The following is an 18,235-nucleotide window of genomic DNA, read 5'->3' on the forward strand; positions in this document are numbered from 1 at the left end:
TTCAAGATTGTTGGAAGACCATTTCCAGTGACTACTCATCAAGAGAATGCCAAGAGTGTGCAAAGCAGTCATCAAATCAAAAGGTGGCTACTTTGAAGAACCTAGAATATAAGACATATTTTCAGTTGTTTCACACTTTTTTGCTAAATATATAATTCCACGTGTGTTATTTCATAGTTTTGATGCCTTCAGTGTGAATTTACAATTTTCATAGTCATGAAAATACAGAAAAATCTTTAAGTGAGAAGGTGTGTCCAAACTTTTGGTCTGTACTGTACATATACTGTATACAGTGCTGTCAATTTGGAAAGAATATCTTAAACCTGAATCCAAGCAAAATAAGAGAATGAGCAGCCATTTTGTGGTGAATCTGAATAGTGAGAGGTCATCACAGTTCACATCTTAGCAAAAGAGATAGGGAGAGAAAGCTATGAAGCCCTAAAAATTTCTGTTCAAATAGGCTTTGACAGCAGAGCTGTGAAATAGATTAATGTGTGAGCAACAGGCAGTTGGTTACCAAACATTTCCATCAATGTAGCTATAGACATATACTGTATGTTATGGTCACCTTGACATTACTTAGGCTGTGCTTATGTTAAAGAACATAAAAAGTTGGATACAGTCTAGATTACCTCTAATTGGCATACCCATCTTTCAAGTTAAGTCTTCGAAGTACTTTTGAATTGCAGTGCATTGATTCACCAGAAATCTAATTTTTTGAGAAGGTTTGGTTAGGCTGGCAATTTTGAATTTCAAAAGATTCGCTCATCTCTAAATTTGAGCAATAATAATGATGATAATAAATTGTAATAAATTATAATAAAAACGGCACTTCACCTTTTCAGAATATTAAGGATACTTATCGGTAAATAACATATTGAAAACACCAGCAGTACCACCATGAGCATGCGAGCAGTCTTCCTCCTAGCACGAATCTGTTTTATTTCAGCAGCCACACCGTTAATTCTAGGTTTGAATGCTTGTTGTCCCTGCCCCTTTGATTGGATTGGACATTGCAATGGCTTCCATTTCCTCTGAACTATAGATGAAGTTCCTGGAATCTGACATGAAAGAAATTACCTGATTTAAGAGTCACTGTTATAATAAATTAGGTAATTAGAGATAGGCTTAAAATTACCCTGCAGCCTAGCTAAATATTTGCCTCTAGATATCTAATGAATATGCAGCATAAAAAGGACCTCACTACTGTCCTAGCTAGTGGCTCCAAGGGCTGAGGCTGCCTCCTATGGGACCAAAAAAGTAACTGTAGTTACACAAGGTGAATGCAAAAGTCTGAACCATGCCTCCAAATATCTCCACTTTCAAAGGATGGAGCAGTGCTAATAATACTGCATTCATGTCAGCTGTTTATGACACTAGAGGGGAAGTGGTAGATGTTTGGGAGGTGCAGTTCATACAGGTTCCCTATGTGACTGCAAAAATCAGTTTTGTTTCACAGTAAGCAGCCTCATAACTTTTAGGTGGAGGGTTGATTTAACTAGAACAAACTTAAAAAAGTTATGCATTTATTCATCCGACACCCACAAATGTGTTAATAAAAATATTGTGGTGTGACTGGTGGTCACGTGGTTAATGGGAGGTATGTATCACAGGGATGGATGCTCCCTGCGATGTAAACCGGAGTGCTTTTGCACATAAAGCAATAAGGAGTTGCTTAGTATATTTGGGTCCGAGTTACGGGTAGCCATGAGAGATGGGAGGGTCTGGCTACCCATATACCTCACCCCTAGGTAAGAGACATAACCATACCTATCTATATGTGTTTCAGGACCTGTGGTGATGTCACAACCACATGTCTAATCATGTGATGGGCTCCTGGGTGTGGTTTCAGGCTACCTAATGGAGGTGTGTTTGGCACATGGGAGTTAGTGTGTGGGAGTCTGGCTGGGTGGACACAATTCCATGTGTCCCAGCTGGTCAGTACTGAGACCGGGTTTAGGCTAGAGAGCCTGCGTGCTGGACATAGCACAGCCTGTGTGCCCCCAGACCCAAGAGAGCGAAGCTCTACTATGGACATTAAGAATTCATCTGTCTGACATAAGACTGTTTATCATTTGTTCATGCTGCTATGTGGTTTATAGAGCAATAAACCCTGTGAACTTTTAATGGAACGTGTCTCCTGAGTGTCACCCACCGCACCTGAGCAAGTACAACCCCTACAAGATATAAAATACATTTCTCAACATTATCATTACAACACAAAGAAGTACAATTTGTAGAAATATGGAAATCACAGGATTGATAAACAACTAAATGATATGCAAATGAAGAAAAAAGAAGACAATATTTTCTAAACATCTTGATTTTTTCAATATCTGAGCTTCACTTGCAGAAATACATGCATTTACAGGGCTTTGAATGCTACCAATAAGGTTATTAAACCCTCTATGACTTTTGACATACACACACATCAAATGTGGTGTCCCTGATTTTGATGCGGGCTCGCAACCCAAGTCCATATCTTTTCCCACACATGATGGCTAATTTAATCAGGCATCATGTGCCTTTAGCAGCAAAGGATGTAGCATAGCTCCATCTGCACCTGTTAACCAGGTAAATCACATTGTCAATCTTTGACAGTTGCATTTAACACGTGCTGGCAGGAGGTCATGTCATTCCACCTGCCAATCGCAATATGACATGATTGCAGGGCGATGATGGGTTGCCATGGCAGCCGGCGGTCTGATGATGACCCTTGTGCTTGGGATTGCGATCCTCCCATGAAAGCCAGCCTGTTGCTGGCATTCATTGCAGATCATGATTTTAGCTATATACAGCAGTGCTTATGCACAAACAATCAGGTGAACACAGCTTTAAGTCCCCCAAGGCACTATGTCCCAGAAGTATTTTGCTGTGTTGCGGGACATAGTGCGCAGGCGCATGCGCAGTAATGCTTTTTGGCTTTGCCCGCAGTTGGGCAAAGCACACTGCGCATGCACAACCGAAGATTGCATTGCGCATGCGTCAACTATGGTGCACACGTACTCTAATTCACTAACATATTGCAGACAACAGGGATGGACAGGGAGGAGAAATGAAGATGAAACGCCGCCCATCGGACTGGTAAAAGCTCATTTAAATATTCCGCCAATTTGAGGTGACAGGTTCCCTTTAAATACAGTAAAAAGAAATTTTTTAAAAATATATAAAATATAAAAAAACAGACGCTCAAATCAACTCCTTTTGCGCCATTAAAAATAAACCCATTACAAAGTATGTGCTTTTTTATTTTGTTATTGTTGAATCTATAAAAGTGAGGCATATAAAAATATAATGTAAATTAATCTGATCAGTGTATGGCGTAATTAAAAACCAATCAAAATACCAGAAGTACTTTTTTTGGCAGCCTCAAAATTGCAATAAAAGGTGATCAAAACATGGCACCTACTCCAAAATAATATCATTAAAAATGTCAGCTCACACAGCCCCATATCCCGGAAAATGAAAAGGCTACAAGTCTTGGAATATAATGACCAAAGTAAAATTTTTCTTTCTTACAAATTTCCATAGTTTCAAATTCATATCCATATATTTCCAATATTGACCAGGAGAATCATAATGCCAGGTCAGTTTTACCAATTAATAAACATGGTAATTAAACCCCCCCAAAAAATTGTTGAATTGCACTTTTCTTGCAATTTCAATGAACTTGGAATTACATGATAAATTGAGTGATGTAATTCAAAAGTACAACTCTTTATGTAAAAAACAAGCACTGTTATGTAATATAGTAACATAGTTATTAAGGTTGAATCGTGACTTTAAGTCCATCTAGTTCAACCCATAGCCTAACCTAACAGGCCCTAACATGTTGATCCAGAGGAAGGAAAACAAAAAACATGTGCAAAGAGTAAGCTCCACATTGGGGAAAAAATTCCCTCCCGACTCCACATACGGCAATGTGGATGAAAAAATAAAAAAATGATGGCTCTTTGAAGAAGAAGAAGTAGAAGAAATATAAAAACGAAATAAAAGTAAAATTGCCTTAGTCTGAATGAGTTAATGGTTGTGTAAGAAATGTTCTGCCATGATGAATGCACTTGGGCATTCAAATGATCAAGATCTACAGCTGTCAACTTCCATTTCAATTGGCAACCATGTTTTGGCCATGCAGGTTGCTCACAGTAGCATGTGCAACATATGACTTAATGTTGTCCTGTTGAAATATAACTCTTGAGACATTTTGGAGAAATGGCCATATCAGTGATTCCACCACCAAATCAATGCAATATCAAGCTGTTGGTATACCTGAAATATAGTCTAGTAAGGTCTGGCTACCCTATATTATCCCACATCACAATCCCATCTTAAGCTAGGAATCTAACACCCAATTTCACTTTCAGTATAGAATTGATCAGTCATAGAACTAGTGGAATGGCCATGTTTCAAAAGTAAGAGCCAAGATATCAATAACTGGTTGCATGTTATTTCTGCTACTGTTAGAAGCCTGCATGGCCTAATCATGCTCCTATGGCCTGTAGTGTCTCTGGACTTTTTTCACATTGAGTACATCTAGGACATCTTTGGTCAGATATTGCAAAAGCAGCTGTCAGTAGCGGTATTTATGATTTGTGTGCCAACTGCATTCCTAAAGAGAGAGGACAACTTCCAAACTTAAGAATAACTCTTTAAATGGAATCATGGAAACCAAATTTCTTGAAGTCAACTAGTTGTTCTTAGAATTTATGAGAGGGAATAAAGATCCTAAACCCATGTCTACAAATTGAATTTTTCATTTGTGAAGAAAGATCCAAAACATGTCTTCAAATTGATTTGATTTTTTTTTATCTTAAATTATGTGGCAAGGCCCTTTAGAGGGTTGGTACTGACTTTTGAGATTGCTACACTCAATTATTGTCACTAGACTTGTCCTCTTTTTCTCTGAAGATGTTATTTATAATATATATATAATATAATAATATATTGATTATATATAATCAAACATGTAACTTTTAGTAAAAAGTAGCAAACAAAAATTAAAAGGATGAAATAAACAGTATAAAATAAAAATATATATAATCTAATAAAATCTTTTTGTAAATGAAGTATAAGAATTAAAAATCAGCATTTCTAAATTTGCCATATTTTAAATGCAGATAAATAAACACAGATTTACAAAAACTTACCTGTCGGCACCACAGCTTCCTAAAAATTTGCAGATATGCTAAAATCATCAGGCACAATGGAACCATGTATGTTATAAAGAAGAAGCAAATGTGATACACTTTAGAGTAAATTTCTCCTAAAATAGAGCAGAGTAGAAAATATTATAATTATATTTCTGAATATGCAATAGAACATATAGTACTACAAGATTTCATCACAGAACTTGTGCATTTTGAAAAATAAAAGATACAGTAAATGTTGTCAATGCAAACTGATTGAAAAAGTGTTAAAAATATCATTGATAGTGATGATTGCTGTCTAAAATTACTGTCCAGTAGCATTTTACCTTTTCAATGTAATTATATTTTTTAGAGAACTGCAGTGCGCAATTGTACCAAGAAGCATTCAGTCAATGATCGAAACCTAAAAAGGCTGCTTCATTATATTTTGCATTCCGAAAGACAGTCCTAATGAAGGGTCTCACTGGAGTTTTGGATTAGATTTTGTTAAATAAAAATGACAGTGTAATCTGTCATGTGGTTTTGTTAATATAAGGTTGTATTTATTTAATTTATAAGAAAAAAGGGCATAGCTCATAATTGTTTTTAACAGAAAACTATCATAAAGCACTTTGAAAGGTTGCCATATTTTACCACAGCTAAGCATTGTGCAAAACACCATTAAAGCAGCTCTACCAAAATGGGCATTTCTGGAAAGGACCATATCTGGGGTCAGACAGAATGTGGCTATGACTGCCCCTCAAGTTCAACAAAAGTACCATATATACTAGAGTATAAGCCGACCCGAGTATAAGCCGAGACCCCTAATTTTGCCACAGAGAACTGGGAAAACTTATTGATTCGAGTATAAGCCTAGGGTGGGAAATGCAGCAGTTACTGATAAATTTAAAAAATAAAAATAGATACCAATAAAAGTAAAATTGATTGAGACATTAGTAGGTTAAATGTTTTTGAATATCCATATTGAATCAGGAGCCTCATATAATACTCAATACAGTTCATGATGGGCCCCATAAGATGCTCCATACAAAATACACCCCATATAATGTCCCGCAAAGTTCATGCTCATAAAGGTTGATGGCCCCATAAGATGCTCCATAGAATAATATACCCCATATGCTGCTGCTGCGATTAAAAAAAAAATAACATACTCACCTCTCGTCACTAGGCACCGAGTGCCAGTGTCCTGAGCAGGCGGGGACACTAGCGTGCTATGGGGGCCAGGTGGCGGTGTCGCCGCTGGCTCAGGCCCAAGGCACTTGTGATATTCACCTGTCCCCGTTCTACCGCCCTGCGCCGCTGGTTCTTCCGGGTCTCTGCAGTGACTGTTCAGGCAGAGGGCGTGCACTAAACATGTCATCGTGCCCTATGACCTGAACGTCACTGCCAGAGGACACAGAAGACACAGGGCAGTGGTGGAACGGGGACAGGTGAATATCGCATGGCTCACCCTCCCCCGTCATACTCAACTCCTCTCGGCGCTGTCCCTGCTTCTTTGATGGTCTCCGGTGCGCACTGGCAGCTTTTTCCTGTGTTCAGCAGTCACAAGGTTCTGCTCATTAAAGTAATGAATATGCGCTCCACACCTGTGGGAGTGGAGGCACGTCCATATTCATTACTTTAATAAGCGGTATCATGTGACCATTGAACACAGGAAGAGCTGCAGATGCCCGGAGCAGGTGAGTGTGATATGACAGCTGCCACTCCTGATGCTTTCCCTCCCCGCTGACCATCTGGGAAAATGGCTCAATTATAAGCCGAGAGGGGCACTTTCAGCGTAAAAAATGGGCTGGAAATCTCGGCTTATACTTGAGTATATACGGTACTTTCATATTGAATGACAGAATTGTCCCTGAATGAAGTAACGTTCCTGGCAGCATGCATGCCACTTATAAGAGGCATCAAATTGAAGTGAAAGCATCAAGTGAAATGCACCTCTTAATGAATTCAGCACATCTTATTCCTGCATGTCCGTGATTAAAATTGGCCTATGAGATGCTAGTCTTAATGAATTGGGCCAAATTGTTTTTTATCTTGATTTAATTTGCGAATTAAAAGAATTAAATGAGGGTATGCTTAGTTTTTCTCATAACTTTCAATATGCACAATCACAAAGACTGGGACAGTATTCCCTTTCATGTAAAGTATTCACAGATTTTAGAGCAACTATAAGTACTTTGTCATTACAGTCTTCATGCTTATGATTCTAGTAATTGCTGCAATTTATTTAGAAATCATATATTGCTGCAAGAGCAATGAGTCATAAAATGTGCTTGATTTGTCAAATTGTGGAATAAATTGATAATGTGTAAAATTATTAAGTGACTAAAAATTAAATGGCAGCAGATTTGTTCTTGTATAGCACTCATTCAATAGAATATAAGCAGCATTTCCAGTCCACCTGAAAAATGTTGAATATATAGAAATGTTCTGAAATGCAGCACTGCTCTTTAATGATTTGCCATTAAATGAACACTTTAGAGATAGGGATGAGCGAACGTGCTTGGTGATACTCAAATATCACTCGAGTACCAGAGTGCTCTGATGTGCTCAGCACTCGACGAGCATTGGCAGGTGTTTGGATTTGAAACTTCAGTTCCCATGTTACAAACCCAATAAACATAAGTCACTGTAATGCCATGGACATCTTGGTAATACCATTACTGTGATTGGTTGACTGCATTACATCATCAGAGGTTATGAAAAGACAGGCACCGCCACGCTTGGCTCACTCATGCTATTTCACAGCTCTGGGAAAGTTGTGATTGGAGAGAGAGAGCAGTTATCCATGCCTATGTGCGCATAGTTTGACTAATCAGGGTCCTCTAATGGTGATACTGATGCTGGTGCTGAGCCATTATACTAACAGTCCTTCTAAGAGGTAATCTTTTGCTTTGCTGTGTTTATCAGATAGAGCCTTCAATTACAGGTATGGTTGCAGGAGCCTAGGTACAGTTGCAGGTGTAGGGAGAGTGGAAGAATAGTCTCCTCTAAGCACAGCTTAGGGCTTTGCAATTTGTTGCTAAATATATAGCTGCTGTACATGACCAATTTTTTTGGGGGGGGTTAAAAAATGTACTATTTTGTCATCCATACAGTGCAATGTGCTTAGTGTTACATTACGGTGGTAATACTCTCCAAAAAATCGTTCTGGATTGAATGAGTAATCCGCACAGTGTTACATGCTTAGCGCTACATTAAGATGGTATTAACCTACAAAAAATAGTTAAAAAAATCTTTCCTGATTGAATTGTCCACATGACCCGGAAGGTGGAAGCTCAACAGCACAGCCTCAGCATAGTGGCAACAGGCTCTCCTGAAGCTAATTTGTTTAGGAGACAAACCATACTACATGGCAGAGTTATTGAAATGATGAACAGACCAGACAGATCAATGGCTCTTGCCGCTGAACCTACAGCCAGGCATGGAAGTGTCTGATAATGACCATAACATGGTGACACCTGTGATGCTTGGCAAGCTCACGTATCATGTCTGGCCCAGATGCTCAACTTTGTAGTTCAGCGGTTTCTGAAACCCTGCCAAGATTTGACAGAGCTTTTAGTCAAGGTATGCCTCGTCAGCACTCATTTGCTCAAGACGTCACCATGTGCTGGAACTCTACATTGCTTTGTGAGCAGCAGAGGCCAGTTGTTGAATATCAGCTCCTACATGCCCATCAGCATTCTGGTCAGCCTTAGCACATAACAACTGAAGAGTGTGCATGGATGTCTGACATTTGTGCAGTTCTCCAAGACTTTCAGTACAGCAAAAAGATGGTGAGCAGTGATGATACCATAATCAGCGCAACAATCCCACTTCTGTGCCTACTTAAACAGCCGCTGCTCACAATTAAAGCTGAAGCTTTGCATGTGTACAAGGTGGAGATGGAGAAGGACATGAGACAAACAGATACCCTCAAGCCAATCCTCATCTCATCGGCTCAGCATGGATTGGGTAACAATAAGGAGATTGTAGCTGAGGAGGAGGAACAGAAGCTGGCTGCTTGCGCAACAGAGTCTAGAACCCACAAGAGGTTTGTCTCATCTTTCCTACATGGGTGTGCTGAGCAGGGAAATGGGGAGGAAGAGATGGAGGAATTGTAGAGTAGCCATCATGGTGGAGACAGGGATGTGTTGGCTGTAGAGAACTTGGCACATATGGCCAACTTTATGTACCACTGCCTTTCCCGTGAACCTCACGTTGTATTCATCTTGGTCAAAAAAAGGTGCTGGTTGTTTACCCTGCTAGACCCATGCTACAAATAGAATTTTGCATTTGTCCTTCCTGAGGTGGAGAGGTCTACTAAAATGATGTATCACGCACAGCGCAGGAAGACTAAGTACAACATGAAGGAATGATGGGAAGGAATCCCAAACGCAAAGGCAATGGTGGAGTGGAGACCGATAGGTAGATCTAATAGCACCCTGCCTACCCTACCATCCCTATATTGGTTCCACACCAATCGCCGAGCAGGAAACCTAAGCCCTGTATATCCCTAGAGCTAGGCCTTTCATAGGGAAGGGGAAGATGAGCACTGGTCGGTCCCCACTGTACACTAAAGACAAGAAGGGAGACAAACAAGGGGGAAGAAACTTACCTTTTTGGAGTTTGCTCAAGTTAACACCAAACTTCCTCCAAGAGCATTAGATAGGAAGTATATAGCTCCAAGCCTTATCAAGGAAAAATGTGAATATCACTTGTGGCTCCCTGAAGCAGACTGAGTGTCTATAAACATCCAGGTATAGGTGTGTCAATTAGAGCCTGAGGGAGGTTGCCACTGGGTCCAAAAGTTAGAAGGATTAAGAAGGCATCTTCAATGCCAAACGCAGAGACCTTTTGCAGCCAGATGCAGAGCAACTGTCTGTTGCATCTGACACACCTGTGACATGGTGCTATCCCAGGAGATTATTGTAAAAAATATGTTGAAAAAATTATCATCAGACAACACTAGTATCAGTGAGCAAGCTTCCTTGCCCAATCATGGAGGAGAAGAAAGGGTGACATACACCAAGCCCCTTGCAGCCTAAAAATAGTAGCCCACAGCCACCACAGAAAAGGTGCATCTTTTAGATGCCCCAATTTTGGCACTTTGCCCAGCTCTTACCACTTGCCCTGTGACAGTGGCAAGTCAGGTGACACACCTTTGTATTGTCTGGTGACATAAAGTTCAAGGGTTAGTAATGGAGAAGTGTCCTTAAGACGCCTGTGCATTACTAATTCTGTACTTATATTGTAAATAAACACACAGACAGAATAATGTCCTTTATTTGAAATTAAAAATCACACTTTTACTTTTTTATTTAAAAGTAAAAAACACAGCTATATTCACCTAAAACTCATTCCAATGAAGCCCTGGTCTCCTGTAAATAAAAACAAAAAACAAAACAACCATGTCCCTCACCTGTTTGATGTTCTGTCCTATGCCATAATCCATATCTGCGATAAATCTATAAAATCATTTTCAACCTGGATGGTGCAAAGATGCGACCGTCCAGGCTGAAAACTACTGGAGAATGAGCTGCTGTGAGTGCAGCATCAGTGACCAGTTCTGACCTCATCGAAGTTACCACAGGTCACTATGGCTGTGTTCCCAGTCAGTCCTCACGGTAAACTTCAGTGACCTCAATGAGATCACCATTAACAATGTGAAAAAAAAGTCTCGCAGTGCATTGCTGAGCTCACTGGGGTCACTGCAGTTCACAGTGTGGCCAGGTTTCCCTGCAGTGAGTCATTCTCCCCTGCTCTTCAGCGTGAATGGTCGCCTCAGGCCATCGCTCATGCCAATGAGCACAAACAGAACAGAACAAACTTTGCTGGCTTTCTCAGGCGCTGGTACATGTGATACTTATGCGGCACATGAGCAGCACTGATATCTCGGGTATTAGTTTTTCAAGTACCGGAAACATCAAGACATGTGAAAGAGCCCTTACTGACATTTTCGCATCTTTCAGCTTGTGTGTTCCAGCTTAAGAAATTTAATGCAGTCAGAGAAATTCATTCATACTGTTGTTGGCCACCAATAGCCATACCCCAAGTCCCCACATTTTTCAAAACGTTGGTTGAGCTAGCCACAAGTAGTGTAAAAAACACAAGTCACATTTTCTTATGCAACTACAAAAAAAATGATTAAATACCCTGCAGTGAATAAATAAATAGCATAGTGCATGAAAATAATATATGGCACTTAGTTAACATGTTTTTTAATCAAAAAAATGTGAAAGCCATCCCACCACTCCATGATGACTATAATTTGGACAGTCCTAACTCTAAGGCTATTTGCACACATTGCGGATTTGGCTGCGGATCCGCAGCGGATTGGCCACTGCGGATTCACAGCTGTTTTCCATGCGGTTTACAGTACCATGTAAACCTATGGAAAACCAAATCCGCTGTGCCCATGGTGATGAAAATACTGCGTAGAAACGCTGCGTTGTATTTTCCGCAGCATGTCAATTCTTTGTGCGGATTCCGCAGCGTTTTACACCTGCTCCTCAATAGGAATCCGCAGGTGTAAAACCACAGGTGAGATCCGCACAAAAACCGCAGGAATTCCATGGTCAATCCACGATAAATCCGCAGGTAAAACGCAGTGCGTTTTACCTGCGGATTTTGCAAAAAACGATGTGGAAAAATCTGCACACGAATCCGCAACGTGGGCACATAGCCTCATATTAAAGATATGTTTTTTTCTGTTCAGTGGCTAGTATGAATATGCGCTTATATTCTGCATGAACACCAGTTTATATCCCAGTTCATACTTTTTTTTTTCAGTTATTCCTACTGCCCTGAAAACATGTGTATAACACTGAGGGTTTCTGGGACTGTATCTAAACCCTTTTAAGGGTATGTGCACACTTTGCGGATTTACCTGTGGAATTTTCTGTGCCGATTCTGCATCTCTTGGAAGAAAACGCATGTCAAAATCTGCACATTTTTTTATGCGGATTTTGTGTATTTTTGTTGCGGATTTCATGCATTTTTACCCCTGCGGATTTCTATTATGGAATGGGTGCAGAAACGCTGCAGATCCGCACAAAGAATTAACATACTTCTTCTTTTAATCCGCTGCACTTTCCGTGCGGAATTTTCCACACCATTAGCACAGCATTTTTTTTTTGCCATTGATTTACATTTTACTGTAAATGACTTGCAGATCTGCAGCGTTACTGCATGGAAAAAAATGCTGCAGATCCTCAAGAAATCTGCAACGTGTGCACATAGCCTTAGTCTTTTTACCACAAACAATGCCTTAGTAGTGTCAGGCTATGTGCACACATTGCGGATTTTGCTGCAGATCTGCAGCTGTTTTGCATGCCTTGTACAGTACCATGTAAACGTATGGAAAACAAAAGCCACAGTGCACAAGTTGCAGAAAAAAACACATGGAAGCGCAGCGGTGTTTTTTCCGCAGCATGTCAATTCTTTGTGCGGATTCCGCAGCGGTTTACACCTTCTCCTCAATAGGAATCCGCAGGTATAAAACCACAGGTGGAATCCGCACAAAACCATGTTAAATCCGTGGCAAATCCACAGTTAATCCGCAGTGCAGTTTACCTGCGGATTTTGCAAAAACAGTGTGGAAAAATCCGCACACCAATCCGCAACATGTGCACATAGCCTCAAAGTTACCACAACATAAAAACAGATAATAACCCGGTTGTAATCAACAGCCTATTTAATAACGCAGTGCACTAACAGACTTATTTTTTTATATATAATAAATGGTCACCAAATTATTATTATTATTATTTATTTTTGATCAGTGATACCATTCTGCACAAAACGCTGACTCAACCTAATGGAGGCAATATTATGGCAAACATTCTGAGATTCAATTTATGGTTCGCATAAAAAAACCAAAAACCTTTCCTGGCACCCTTTCTCACTTTGCTGATGCATCAGAGATTGGGGGTTACTGACACACGCAGGCAAAGAGCACTTTATTGATAAGCACTTGTCACTTTGTACATGATGTTGCTGCTATCTTATTCATAGATTATTTATACAATCTGACTTGATTGACAATTAGCATTATGTGATCTCCTTTATTATTGTGTCACTTGATCTTATAAATTACATGCATTCTATTATTGTGTTACAGGACCCTATAGTTTACTTGCGTTTAGTTCTGTTTGCATTCGGGTGCCATCTAGTGGCCATTATACATTACTATTATTGTGATCATTAAATAGATTTAGTTTGCTATGGATTTCTAATAGCTATCAGACATCGGGGGTACTAATTTGTAAAAACATTTCTTTTTCAGCGCAAGTACTTACAACATTTAAGTGTCTACCATGTTGTCACACAATTTGTATCATCACCATTTTACCTACTACTACAGCTTTTTATAATTACTTTATGCATTTGTTATATATTTACAAATATATTTTTTTGATCTCCACAATAAAACTTTAATTTAGTTGAATAGTCCTCTATATTATTATTTTAGTATATATTCCATTTTTCCCTAGTTCTCTAATTGTATTGTCAGTTCCCCATAATATCTTTGGGATTATGTTCCATAGTATTGTCCATATTTCTGGTACCTTTAAATTCAGTGAAACATCATAGAGCAGATTTATGTAATTTTGCATTGTCTCACTGGCTTTCCCATAGTGCACTGCAGCTATGACATTTTAGGGATTATGCTACTTTTTACGGTGGTGGACAGTAACTATTTCATCACATATCAGCGGTTCCCAGTGGAACACAGTTTACCTGGCATAGTCATTTTCCATCTCCAAAGTCACTAGGTAAGGCCGGCGTCACACTAAAATATGGAAAATCGGTCCGAGTCTCCCTGCTGAGAGTCGCACAAGTGTTCTCCGTATGGTCACCCGTGTGTAATGTGTTTGTAATGTGATTATGGGATTTTCTTGCACCTATGTATCCATATGACATGCGTATGGCTTTACATTCCGCATTGATTTTCCCCATTGAATTTAATGGCTCAATTAGCTGAAATGAGGAAAATGTGTGCGTATTTGTCGCAAGCTACACAAATGGTCCATGTGGCATCTGAGTTTTTCTCGCACCCATAGGCTTGCATTGGTGAGTGTCACACAGTTTACGTGTACAATCACAGCATGCTACGATTTTACACGCACATAGAATACTCCTGAGAAAAAATATGGTGATGTGAGCTGCCCCATAGAGTAACACTGGTCCGAGTCCTATGTGATACTTTCTCTCATAGCACTCGTCCGTATTCTATGGTAGTGTGACCCCGGCCTAAGTCTCTTTCTTCTGTAGATTATAATTAGCAGGGTCCTTTCACTCTCTCTCTATCATCATGTCATCTCCTTCATATTTATTTTACAAGTTATTATTATTATTATTCACTAGATGGTAGCCCAATTGTAACACATCGAGTATTCTAGAATATGTATGTAGTTTATTTATGAAGATTTTAGAATAATACATTGAATACACAGGATTTGGCCGGCCGCGACCAATTAGCGAAGCGTGGTTCAAATCCCGCACCAATTCGCGGCCGGACTGCGCCTGTTGCTGATTGTTCGTGACCGGCCATGTAGAATATAACAGCCCAAGTAGTAAATAGCACAGCCACGTAGTATATAGCACAGCCACGTAGTATATAGCACAGCCACGTAGTATATAGCACAGCCCATGGAGTATATAGCACAGCCACGTAGTATATAACACAGCCCACGAAGTATATAGCACAGCCACATAGTATACAGCACAGCCCACGGAGTGTATAACAGCCCACATAGCATATAACAGCCCACACATGCAGTATATAACACAGGCCATGTAGTGTATAACACAGCCCACGTAGTGTATAACAGCCCACATAGTGTATAACACAGGCCATGCAGTGTATAGCACAGCCCACGTAGTGTATAACACAGGCCACGTAGTGTATAACACAGGTCACGTAGTGTATAACACAGCCCATGTAGTATATTGCACAGCCCACATAGTATATAGCACAGCCCATGCAGTATATTGCACAGCCCATGTAGTACATTGCACAGCCTATGTAGTATATTGCACAGCCCACGTATTATATTGCACAGCCCACGTAGTATATTGCACAGCCCACATAGTATATTGCACAGCCCACATAGTATATTGCACAGCCCACGCAGTATATAGCAATGTGGGCATCATATCCCTGTTAAAAAAAAGAATTAAAATAAAAAATAGTTATATACTCACCTTCCGTTGGCCCCGGATCCAGGTGAAGCGGTTACCAACGCTCCTCGCGCGCTCTGGTCCCAAGAGTGCATTGCGGTCTCGCGAGATGATGACGTAGCGGTCTCGCGAGACCGCTACGTCATCATCTCGCCAGACCGCAATGCATGGAACGGTCACCGGAGCGTCGCGAGGAGCGGGAAAGGCCGGTTCTGGATCCGAGGGGCCGACGGACGATGAGTATATAACGATTTTTTTTTTATTATTATTTTTAACATTACATCTTGTAACTATTGATGCCGCATAGGCAGCATCAATAGTAAAAAGTTGGTCACACAGGGTTAATAGCAGTGGTAACGGAGTGCGTTACCCACGGCATAACGCTGTCCATTACCACTGCCATTAACCCTGTGTGAGCGCTGACTGGAGGGGATTATGGAGCGGGCACTGACTACGGGGAGGAAGGAGCGGCCATTTTGCCGCCGGACTGTGCCCGTCGCTGATTGGTCATAGCCGTTTTGCCGCAACCAATCAGCGACTTGGATTTCCATGACAGACAGAGGCTGCGACCAATGAATATCCATGACAGACAGACAGAAAGACAGACAGAAGGACAGACAGTAAGACGGAAGTAACCCTTAGACAATTATATAGTAGATTTTTATAGCAACATTTACACCATGGTGCTTTAAACTTGGAAGGGGCAATTATAGACAAGTACAATAAACATGTGCAAAACCAGGCACACACAAGTACAGAAGGAGAGAGGACCCTGCCTGCGAGGGCTCACAGTCTACAGGGGATGGGTGAGGATACACAAGGAGAGGGTAGAGCTAGTTGTGCGTCAGTTCAGCAGACTAAGGATCACTGCAGGTTGTAGGCTTGTCGGAAGAGGTGGGTCTTCAGGTTCTTTTTTAAGGTTTCCGTGGTAGGCGAGAGTCTGATGTGTTGGGATAGAGTGTTCCAGAGAATGGGGGAAGCCCGGGAGAAGTCTTGGATGCGGTTGTGGGAAGAAGAGATAAGAGGGGAGTAGAGATCTTGAGAGTATCGAAGGTTGCGTGTGTGTAAGTTCCAGGGGCCATGTCACAGATGTATGGAGGTTGTGGATGGCTTTGTATGTCATAGCTAGGGTTTTGAACTAGAGTCTCTGGACAATAGGAAGCCAGTGAAGGGCTTGGCAGAGAGAGAAGGCTAGGGAATATCAGGGAGACAGGTTGATTAATCGGGCAGCAGAGTGTAGGATGGATTGGAGAGGTGCCATGGTGCTAGAGGGGTGGCCAAAGAGTAGGAGGTTGCAGTAGTCGAGGTGGGAGATGATAAGGGCATGCACTAGTGTTTTTGTGGTTTCATGGTCAAGAAATGCATGGATCCAAGAAATATTTTTGAGTTTGAGTCGGCAGGAGGAGGCAAGGGCTTGGATATGTGGCTTTCCAGTATTGAGATTCACACAAATTTATTCAAAGCAAATCAATTTTTTTTTAGAAAATTTGGTGAAGTTTACTAACTCAAATTTCAAAAGGTCTGCTTATCTCTACTAGGTAGTTAGGAACATGTACAGAAAGTAAAATTTGACCGCAGGATGTAATATAGTTGTGGCATGTTAGGTTGTCAAATTAAATTGGTAAAAGTGATGTGCAAAATCAGATATGTAGTTACAGTATGTTTCACGGTCAGGAATGGCTCAATATTTGCTCAGGATTTGACGGAGGTAAAATCTGCATCTGAGGTCACTGGCAGGTCACCTGCACTTTTGATGCGTTTTTGATGCATTTTTTATGTTGATTTTCATGCGATTTTTTTTTCATGCAAATTTGTATTGTGTTTTGTAAGCTAAATAAAGATATACAAAAAAAAATTGTGATTAGTGATGAGTGAATGTACTCGTTACTCGAGATTTCCCGAGCACGCTTGGGTGTCCTCCGGGTATTTTTAGTGCTCGGAGATTTAGTTTTCTTCACCGCATCTGAATGATTTACATCTGTTAGCCAGCATAAGTACATGTGGAGGTTCCCTAGCAACCAGGCAACCTCCACATGTACTTATGCTGGTTAACAGATGTAAATCATTCAGCTGCGGCAAAGAAAACTAAATCTCCGAGCACTAAAAAATACTCGGAGGACACCCGAGCGTGCTCGAGAAATCTCGACTAACGAGTATATTCGCTCATCACTAATTGTGATGTAATTTCCTTGTCCAACCTCTTATTTTACATACTCTATTGAAGAATAATGTTTACACACAGATAGACAGATGATAGATAGATAGATAATAGATAGATCTATCTATCTATCTATGGCTATATCTATCTATCTATCTATCTATTTATATATCTATCTATATCTATTGCTATCTATATATATCTATATCTATCACTATCTATCTATGTATCTACAGATATATCTATATATTTATAGTTCTAGCTATCTATCTATCTACTGATATATCTATCTATCGATCGATAGACCTATCGATCGATAGACCTATCTATCTATTGATCGATCGATCGATAGATCGATCGATAGATAGATCTATTGATCGATCTGTCAATAGATAGATCGATCTTTCAATAGATCTATCAATAGATAGAATAGATCTATTGATCGATTTATCGATCGATAGATCTATCAATAGATAGATCAATCGATCGATAAATAATATCGATCAATAGATAATACCAAGCCTGATATTTAGTAATAAACATAATAAAATGGTACATAAAGAGTTAGGCCGGGATCACACATGAGAGAAACTCGGACGGGAGCATGTGGCTGCATGAATTTCTATGCAGCCTCACGCTCCACTCCCAAGTGACGGCGGCTGTTCCGAGTGTTAAGATGCGAGACTCAACCGAGTTTCTCGCATGTGTGATCCCGGTCTTAAATAAAGACACACACACACGAAATCTGCTTTAGGCCGAGGTCACA

General features: G+C 40.3%; 1 protein-coding gene across 1 annotated transcript in view; it reads right to left on the reverse strand.

Annotated features, from left to right (window-relative positions):
• The window catches only part of HCRTR2 (hypocretin receptor 2), a 275,912-nt gene that overhangs the window by 7,690 nt on the left and 249,987 nt on the right, over positions 1-18,235 (reverse strand). Inside the window, exons 4-5 of the mRNA XM_077290015.1 lie at positions 5,148-5,263; positions 838-1,061 (exon numbers count right to left, since the gene is read on the reverse strand). Of these exons, the coding sequence (XP_077146130.1) occupies positions 838-1,061; positions 5,148-5,263 (340 nt within the window). The remainder of the gene's footprint in view (positions 1-837; positions 1,062-5,147; positions 5,264-18,235) is intronic.

The sequence above is a fragment of the Ranitomeya variabilis genome, chromosome 2, assembly GCF_051348905.1.
Source record: "Ranitomeya variabilis isolate aRanVar5 chromosome 2, aRanVar5.hap1, whole genome shotgun sequence".
Taxonomy (NCBI): domain Eukaryota; kingdom Metazoa; phylum Chordata; class Amphibia; order Anura; family Dendrobatidae; genus Ranitomeya; species Ranitomeya variabilis.